This window comes from Oncorhynchus mykiss, chromosome 2 (genome assembly GCF_013265735.2).
Source record: "Oncorhynchus mykiss isolate Arlee chromosome 2, USDA_OmykA_1.1, whole genome shotgun sequence".
NCBI classification, from domain to species: domain Eukaryota; kingdom Metazoa; phylum Chordata; class Actinopteri; order Salmoniformes; family Salmonidae; genus Oncorhynchus; species Oncorhynchus mykiss.
Genome location: NC_048566.1, coordinates 23,752,862 through 23,762,670, shown reverse-complemented (window position 1 = coordinate 23,762,670; position 9,809 = coordinate 23,752,862). Strand labels below are relative to the sequence as shown.

The 9,809-nt window shown below is 42.2% G+C and overlaps 1 protein-coding gene across 3 annotated transcripts in view; it reads right to left on the bottom strand.

The window, feature by feature from the left end:
- Nucleotides 1-3,452: 3,452 nt before the first annotated feature.
- The window catches only part of nphs1 (NPHS1 adhesion molecule, nephrin), a 60,200-nt gene continuing 53,843 nt past the window's right edge, over nucleotides 3,453-9,809 (bottom strand). The window contains exons 25-31 of one of the 3 annotated variants that reach the window (XR_005035925.1): nucleotides 8,281-8,406; nucleotides 7,875-7,897; nucleotides 7,601-7,646; nucleotides 6,840-6,972; nucleotides 4,466-4,544; nucleotides 4,188-4,360; nucleotides 3,878-3,952 (exon numbers count right to left, since the gene is read on the bottom strand). Coding sequence is in view for 1 of the 3 variants with exons in the window: in XM_036942939.1 (XP_036798834.1) it covers nucleotides 3,830-3,952; nucleotides 4,188-4,360; nucleotides 4,466-4,544; nucleotides 6,840-6,972; nucleotides 7,601-7,646; nucleotides 8,281-8,406 (680 nt within the window). In the remaining 2 variants the exon portion in view is untranslated. Of the gene's footprint in view, nucleotides 3,953-4,187; nucleotides 4,361-4,465; nucleotides 4,545-6,839; nucleotides 6,973-7,600; nucleotides 7,898-8,280; nucleotides 8,407-9,809 lie in introns of all 3 variants that reach the window. The other 2 variants (XM_036942939.1, XR_005035922.1) reach the window with 2 other exon arrangements.

The following is a 9,809-nucleotide window of genomic DNA, read 5'->3' as shown; positions in this document are numbered from 1 at the left end:
AGAACCCAAAGAAATAGCAGCCATTTTGGCGTCAACAGAAGCTACAAAAAACACTATAAATATTCATTTACCTTTGAATATCTTCATCAGAAGGCAGTTCCAGGAATCCCAGTTCGACAATAAATGACTGATTTGTTCCATAAAGTTCCATAAAGCCCATCATTTAGCCACTTGTTGTTAGCTTGTTCAGCCCAGCATTCAATCCTCAAAAAGCACGAGCAATTCCTCCAGACAAAAACTCAAAAAGTTCCGTTACAGGTCGTAGAAACAAGTCAAATGATGTGTGCAATCCATATTTAGGATGTTTTAAACATTAATCAGCAATAAGGTTCCAACTGGAGAATTTAATTGTCTGAAGAAACGCATTGGAACGGAAGAACACTCTCTCGTGACCGCGTGCAATGAGACCGAGGATTTCTGCCAGACCACCCACTCAAAGAGCTATTATGAGGTCCTCCTTTCATCCAAAAGTGAAAATGTTGCCCACTAGCCCCAACAGGTTGGCAAACTTTGGGATGACATGCCAGCAACAAACGCTGACACCACACATCCAAGTATATCGGACCAAGTTATGAAAGACAAGCATGGTACTTTTGATTTACGTAAAGTCAGTGTGGAAGAGGTGAAAAAATTATCAACAATGACAAGCCACCAGGGTCTGACAATCTAGATGGAAAATTACTGAAGATAATAGCAGACTATATTGCCACTCCTATTTGCCACATCTTCAATTTAAAATTATGTCTGTGAGTATAACAGAACTGATATGGCAGTCGAAACCCCGAGGACAAACCATCCACCCCAAAGAAAATTCAGCCTACCACTGTTTTCAATGGCTGTCACTTTTATTATTAGGCTAAATCCTCTCAGATTGCAGTTCCTAGGGCTTCCACTAGATGTCAACAGTCTTTAGAAAGAGTTTCATGCTGTTTTTTGGAAAAATGAGCCAGAAATTGTTGTTTTTCTAGGTGGCTCCCAAGAGAACGCGTTATTTGGTATTTTTCTCCGGTAAAGACAATAACAATTCTCTGTCTTCAATTTTATAGTTTATTTACATATTAGGGTACCTAAGATTTTGATTATAAACGTTGTTTGAGTTTATTAGTAACGTTTGGGATTCATTTTGTGTGCATTTTGAGGGAGGGAAACTGGGTGGATTATTGACTGAAGCGCGCCAGCTAAACTGAGTTTTTATGGATATAAAGAAGGACATTATGGAACAAAAGGACCATTTGTGATGTATCTGGGACCTTTTGGAGTGCCAACAGAAGAAGATCATCAAAGGTAAGGCATTTATTATATCACTATTTCTGACTTTCGTGGCGCACCTGCCTGGTTGAAATATGTTTTTCATGCTTTTGTATGGGGGGCGCTGTCCTCAGATAATCGCATGGCGTGCTTTCGCCGTAAAGCCTTTTTGAAATCTGACACGGCGGCTGGATTAACAAGAAGTTAAACTTTATTTTGATATATTACACTTGTGATTTTATGAAAGTTAAATATTTATAATTCTGTAGTTAGAATTTCGCGCTCTGCAATTTCACCGGAACTGCCTGCTACTCTGTCCCAGATGCCAATATATGCATATTATTAGTAGTATTGGATAGACAACACTCTGAAGTTTCAAAAACTGTTTGAATGATGTCTGTGAGTATAACAGAACTCATATGGCAGACGAAACAAATCCAACCAGGAAGTGGGAAATCTGAGGTTTGTAGTTTCATTTAAGTGATTGCCTATCCAATATGCTGTGTCTATGGGGCCAGATTGCACTTCCCAAGGCTTCCAGCAGATGTAACAGTCTTTAAGAAGTTGTTTGAGGCTTCTATTGTGGAAGGGTGTCAAATAAGAGCTGTTTCAACAAGTGGACTAGGGGCACTATTTTTATGTTTGGAAAAATAACGTCCCCAAAGTAAACGGCCTATTTCTCAGGACCAGATGCTAGATTATGCATATAATTGACAGATTAGGATGGAAAACACTGTCTGCGAAAATATTGTCTGTGAGTATAACAGAACTGATATTGCAGGCGAAACCCTGAGGAAAATCCAGTCAAGAAGTGCCTCTTATTTTGAAACCATTCTGTTCCTATGCATGCCTATCCTCCATTTCAAGGGATATCAACCATATTCCTTTTTCTCTGGCTCCCCTAAGGTGTCAACAGTCTTTAGATATAGTTTCAGGCTTTTATTTTTAAAAATGAGCGTGAAAGATCACATTGCGTAATTGGGTAGATGGGGGCTCTCAGAGTGAGTTTTTGCGCTACAGAGTAAAGCCACCATTGTTCCTCCCACTGTTATTGAAAAACCTACACACTCGGTTGATATATTATCGAATATATATTTTAAAAACTACTTGAGGAATGATTATAAAAAACATTTGATATGTTTCTGTGGACATTATGAAGACTATTTGGAATTTCCGTATGCGTTGTCGTGACCGCTCTTTCCTGTGGATTTCTGAACATAACGCGACAAACAAACATCGGTATTTTAGGTATAAAAATAATCTTTATGGAACATTTGTTGCGTAACTGGGAGTCTCGTGAGTGAAAACATCCGAAGATCATCTAAGATAAACGGTTAATTTGATTGCTTTACTGATTTTCGTGACCAAGCTTCCTGATGCTAAGTGTACATAATGCTATGCTAGGGTATCGATAAACTTACAGAAACGCTTGGATTGCTTTCGCTGTAAAGCATAATTTCAAAATCTGAGACGACAGGTGGATTAACAAAAGGATAAGCTGTGTTTTGCAATATTGCACTTGTGATTTCATGAATATGAATATTTTTCAGTAATATTATTATTATTTGACTGTTGCGCTATGCTATTCAGCGGTTGCTGACGAAAATGATCCCGCGACAGGGATGGGTAGCGTCAAGAAGTTAAGAACAAGTTTATTTTTAATTCTATGTAAAACATGTGTCTTTCATCAAAGTTTATGATGAGTATTTCTGTTATTTGATGTGGCTCTCTGCAATTTCTCCAGATGTTTTGGAGGCATTTCTGAACATGGCGCCAATGTAAACTGTAGTTTTTGGATATATATATGAACTTGATTGAACAAAACATACATGTAATGTGAACATTGAGTCCTGGGAGTGTCATGATTCATTTTATCTATATTTCTGCTTTTTGTGACACCTCTCTTTGGTTGGAAAATGTCTGAATGCTTTCTGTGACTAGTTGCTGACCTAACATAATGATATGTTCTGCTTTCGCCGAAAAGCCTTTGGTTGAATTAACGAGAAGTGTATCTTTAAAATGGTGTAAAATACTTGTATGGTTGGGGAATTTTAATTGTGAGATTTCTGTTGTTTTGAATTTCGTGCCCAGCATTTTCACTGGCTGTTGGCGAGATGGGAGCGTCCCGAACGATCACAGAGAGGTTAAGAGTAGCTGCTGCTTTTTGTGACATTTCCAGTAAAGGCTCTTGTTGGAGAAAGATTTTGGATATGACATGTATCTGTATAAAAACACGAGGCATGTTGGAATTGTGTATCAGTTAGGCCTAGGACTAGATTATCCTTGCCATTTTATTTGTACAGTAGAGTATAGTCAATTGTTACTAAAAGATCTGTAAGAAAAACTCTGTTTTGTTACTTCGTCTTTTACATTTTACGTCTTTGGATCGACGGGAGGCCTAATTTGTATTGATTGACTGTCCCACAACATCACCTACTGTAAATATTGTATCTTTTGGTAGTAACATTTTGATCAGTTGAAAGGCTTCCTATTCATATCGTACTCAATACCAGCACAGCACTAAGAGTTTCTATTTGAGTCTGAGGTATTTTCCACAATCTGGAATCAAGGCTTAAGCTTCCTAAACTAACTGTCCTCTGAGCTCAAAAGGTAAATCATAGTCGTTTTGCTCTGGGCGTCGCTCAACCACCGGATCCTTCCTTCTGATTGGCTGCTGTGGGGCAGTCAAGCCCCTCCCACTTCCCTGTTGGAGAAGAAAGCTGTGTCAAGAAGGTGAGAGACATGACGATACTATATAGCACCGTTTACAAAATCCTAACTTGAAATAATTTTGATGCGAAACTTCCCATCCAATCTCTATGTTATTTGGGAAAAAATCAAGGTGATAAAACACATCTAGTCCAATATGTGAAACTATAAGGGTCATCACCCCTCAGGGATCAATAACTAGCACTTTATCCCAGTGGGGTTGTGCTGACCTGAGGGTAACTGGGTGGGGGTGGTCTCCACTCTCGCCTCTGCTCTGGTAACCAGGGGTCAAACTGGGAAGGAGGCAGTGGGAGAGACAACCCCAGCACGTCCTGATACATGCCCCAGTCTCTCACCTCCTCATACTCATGGCCTATGGGCTCTAGTGGGTAGCAGCGGCCATCTTGAAAAAGAGAGCCAAAGAGGTCATTTGAAGTTAAACAGAGAAATGTCTCTGTCTTTTCTCTTGTGATGTATTATTCATAGGTAGTATTTTGGTTTCTCTCACCTTGCCCTTGTGCTCCCTCGGGGTGGGGGTAGAGAGAGGGGTGGTAGTCACTGGTGGGGTAGTAGTAGTGGGAGCCCTCCTGGGAGGACAAAGACCATAGGTGAAAACATAGACAGATGCTGTACTGTACAGTCGTGGCCAAAAGTTTTGAGAATGACACAAATATTAATTTCCACAAAGTTTGCTGCTTCAGTGTCTTTAGATATTTTTGTCAGATGTTACTATGGAATACTGAAGTATAATTACAAGCATTTCTTAAGTGTCAAAGGCTTTTATTGACAATTACATGAAGTTGATGCAAAGAGTCAATATTTGCAGTGTTGATCCTTCTTTTTCAAGACCTCTGCAATCTGCCCTGACATTCTGTAAATTAACTTCTGGGTCACATCCTGACTGATGGCAGCCCATTCTTGCATAATCAATGCTTGGAGTTTGTCAGACTTTGTGGGTTTTTGTTTGTCCACTTGCCTCTTGAGGATTGACCACACGTTCTCAATGGAATTAAAGTCTGGGGAGTTTCCTGGCCATGGACCCAAAATATCGATGTTTTGTTCCCCAAGCCACTTAGTTATCACTTTTGCCTTATGGCAAGGTGCTCCATCATGTTGGAAAAGGCATTGTTCATCACCAAACTGTTCCTGGATAGTTGGGAGAAGTTGCTCTCTGAGGATGTGTTGGTACCATCCTATTCATGGCTGTGTTAAAGGCAAAATTGTGAGTGAGCCCACTCCCTTGGCTGAGAAGCAGCCCCACACATGAATGGTCTCAGGAAGCTTTACTATTGGCATGACACAGGACTGATGGTAGCACTCACCTTATCTTCTCTGGACAAGCTTTTTTCCGGATGCCCCAAACAATCAGCAGTCCAATCCTTGTACCTTTTGCAGAATATCAGTCTGTCCCTGATGTTTTCCTGGAGAGAAGTGGCTTCTTTGCTGCCCTTCTTGACACCAGGCCATCCTCCAAAAGTCTTTCTCCTCACTGTGCGTGCAGATGCACTCACACCTGCCTGCTGCCATTCCTGAGCAAGCTCTTTACTGGTGGTGCCCCGATCCCGCAGCTGAATCAACTTTAGGAGACGGTCCTGGTGCTTGCTGGACTTTCTTGGGCTCCCTGAAGCCTTCTTCACAACAATTGAACCGCTCTCCTTGAAGTTTTTGATGATCCGATAAATAGTTGATTTAGGTGCAATCTGACTGGCAGTAATATCCTTGCCTGTGAAGCCCTTTTTGAGCAAAGCAATGATGACGGCACGTGTTTCCTTGCAGCTAACCATGGATGACAGAGGAAGAACAATGATTCCAAGCACCATCCTCCTTTTGAAGCTTCCAGTCTGTTATTCGAACTCAATCAGCATGTCCTCGTCAACACTCACACCTGTGTTAACGAGAGAATCACTGACATGATGTCAGCTGGTCCTTTTGTGGCAGGGCTGAAATGCAGTGGAAATGTTTTTTGGGGATTCAGTTCATTTGCATGGCAAAGAGACACTTTGCAATTAATTGCAATTCATCTGATCACTCTTAATAACATTCTGGTGTACATGCAAATTGCCATCATACAAACTGAGGCAGCAGACTTTGTGAAAATTAATATTTGAGTCATTCTCAAAACTTTTGGCCACAACTGTACATGGTGACTCTGTAGAGAGACACATGACAAACAGTATATTTTGTTGCCTAGACTAGATGTATTGTATTATAACTCAGGGTTAGCTAACATCTCTGAGGAGAATTTGCTTGCATTAGATCCTAATCTAACAATAGCCTCTCTCTGCCGGTGTTGTTATATTCTACTTAACATTTTTCTGTAGGGTTCAATGCCTTGTTGGCCTTTTACAATGTGCAATTTCACCAGGATCGAAGTGTATTTTGCATGCTAATTGTGGGCTATCGATCTCCCTTTCCTACTCTGAGAACAGCCAAAGGTGTTTATTAGTTTATCTCTCCTCTGTTTCCCTCGTTATGCCTGACTCCTCCACTTCCTCTCTTCTGACCGATCTCCCCCTTCCTTAATCCTTCCTTTTCTGCTCACCTCTCCACCTCTGTCTGCTAACATCCTCCTACCTCCCATCCCTCCTGTTTTTTCACTTTATTCTTCTCCTATTCCTCTCTAAGCCCCTCCCTCTGTCTCTTTATTTTGTCATCTTCCTCTTCTCTCCCCTTCATCCACCACACCTTACTGTGTTTTTCACTCTCTCAGTTATCTCCCTCTCTGTCATCCCCCTTTCTCCCTCTTTCCTCTCCTTACTCCCTCTTTCCTCTCCTTACTCCTTCTCCTCAGTTGTGCAACTCACTAAGTATCCCCCTTTTTCCCCTCTCTTTCCTCCACCCCGCCTCTCCCCACCTCCTCCTCCCCCTCGCTCTCCTCTTACCCCAGCGTAGCTCTCGTAGACACTGCTGTCTGGTTCTGATCCGCTGTCGATGAGGAGGGTGCACTGGGCCGCAGGATTCACCAGTTCTCTGACCTCATACCTGGTGGAGCCGCTGGCAGTGGACACAGTGGACCTGGATACGACAGACAGAACAAAGCGTCTAACCTTCTCCATTCTTTTTTACTTTTCTGTATCTTTTTTAATTAGAAAACACAGCATCACATCCCGACTCCCCAACCGCCCACCCACATCCTCCCATCTCACTCTTTTATTTTTTTTCCTTCCCATTTTTAAATTAAGACATATCAACATCAGCCAATCAACACCCTCCATCCCATCACCCACCCACTCATCGTATGTCACTCTTTCTTAATCCCCAGGGAGAATATAGCTACATACAAAGACATGTACACTACAGTACAGTGCACAAGAGCATAGCACTGTCAATGCCATATGGCGTATTGCATTTTAAGTATATTCGGATGTGACACCTATATTTGCGCTGTTGCTTTGCCCCCTAATTGCAAAGTTAGACTGACAGGAGTGTCTGCTTTACTCTTTTGCTGCTACATTACATCATACAAAACGGGAGACTTTTGTACGTCACAGGGTCCTGTAGTTTTGCTGTTGTGGGTGCTGGGTGTGGTCTGTCAGTAGAGCAGGGTTTAGATTGGACGTATAGTCATTTGTCTGTACACACTGGACTGGATTGGGTGCTGACTAGCCTGGACACACAGAGACAGACTAAGATGATGACTCACCCATCTCCTTCACTCTTCTTCCCATCTGAAACACTGCCTTTACTCTCTGGAGAAGAGAGGGAGGGAGAGTGAGAGAGGGAGAGAGAGTGAGGGCAAGAGAGAGAGAGCGAGAGAGGGTGGGGGATGAATGAGTGGGGATTAGAAATAGGATAGGGGCACTATTGAAAAAGTAAAATAGATCTGACAGAGAAGGATGGATGAAGAAATAAAGAAGTGTGTGAGGACGAAGGGTGGAGAGGAGAGAGTGAGATGAGAGGTATGTGAGATATGCGACCTGACAGTTGCAGGGAACGGAAACTGAGGGAGACAGATATAGAGATAACGGAAGTGAGGGATGGAGGGAGAGAGAGAGAGAGAGAGAGAGAGTGAGATGGAGAGAGAGAAAAAAATAAAATAAAATAAAATAAATTAGATGAAGGGAAAGATAGAGGGAAGAAGTGACAGTCTTGGAGGATGGTTGCAGAGGGAGGGAGGGGCAGATGGGTGTGTTTGGAGGGAAAGGAGGAAGAGAAGAGATAAGAAGACACAGAGAGAGAAATAGCGGGAGAGAGAAAGAAAGAAAGAAATGAGAGATGCATTAAGATTCAGGCTCAACTCTTTGGTGATTTGGGCAGAGGTTTCTGAGACAGATGCAGAAGAAAACAGTCACACAACCTTGACCATGGTTTTGCCACGGTTACCTGTCTGGCCCCGCCTTTTCTTCCACCTCAGACACAGGAAGCAGCCCAGCCAGTTGAGAGCCAGCAGCGGAGCCCCACCAACCACCGCCATGATCACAGTCTGATACAGTGACAACCCTCTTGTCTCTGATTTACAAGAGAACCAAGAACAGGAATGAGTTGATCCACCATGATGACATCATAGGAAGCAAGATCCAGGAAGAGGGTGTTCGATTGTAAATAATTGTGGTTTGTATGATTAATAGCTTTTGTGTGATTAAGGGGAAGTAGAAAGAGGCCTTAAGTCTCTGGGGATGTTTTTGTATTGTAAGGTGATAGTAAAAGTAGAGAGAAAGGGTTAGTTGATATTAGGGAGTGTGTAGTTTTAGATAACTGTCTGTTAGGATTCCGGTGACTGGAAACCACAGATACAGTGCCTTGCGAAAGTATTCGGCCCCCTTGAACTTTGCGACCTTTTGCCACATTTCAGGCTTCAAACATAAAGATATAAAACTGTATTTTCTTGTGAAGAATCAACAACAAGTGGGACACAATCATGAAGTGGAACAACATTTATTGGATATTTCAAACTTTTTTAACAAATCAAAAACTGAAAAATTGGGCGTGCAAAATTATTCAGCCCCTTTACTTTCAGTGCAGCAAACTCTCTCCAGAAGTTCAGTGAGGATCTCTGAATGATCCAATGTTGACCTAAATGACTAATGATGATAAATACAATCCACCTGTGTGTAATCAAGTCTCCGTATAAATGCACCTGCACTGTGATAGTCTCAGAGGTCCGTTAAAAGCGCAGAGAGCATCATGAAGAACAAGGAACACACCAGGCAGGTCCGAGATACTGTTGTGAAGAAGTTTAAAGCCGGATTTGGATACAAAAAGATTTCCCAAGCTTTAAACATCCCAAGGAGCACTGTGCAAGCGATAATATTGAAATGGAAGGAGTATCAGACCACTGCAAATCTACCAAGACCTGGCCGTTCCTCTAAACTTTCAGCTCATACAAGGAGAAGACTGATCAGAGATGCAGCCAAGAGGCCCATGATCACTCTGGATGAACTGCAGAGATCTACAGCTGAGGTGGGAGACTCTGTCCATAGGACAACAATCAGTTGTATATTGCACAAATCTGGCCTTTATGGAAGAGTGGCAAGAAGAAAGCCATTTCTTAAAGATATCCATAAAAAGTGTCGTTTAAAGTTTGCCACAAGCCACCCGGGAGACACACCAAACATGTGGAAGAAGGTGCTCTGGTCAGATGAAACCAAAATTCAACTTTTTGGCAACCATGCAAAACGTTATGTTTGGCGTAAAAGCAACACAGCTCATCACACTGAACACACCATCCCCACTGTCAAACATGGTGGTGGCAGCATCATGGTTTGGGCCTGCTTTTCTTCAGCAGGGACAGGGAAGATGGTTAAAATTGATGGGAAGATGGATGGAGCCAAATACAGGACCATTCTGGAAGAAAACCTGATGGAGTCTGCAAAAGACCTGAGACTGGGACGGAGATTTGTCTTCCAACAAGA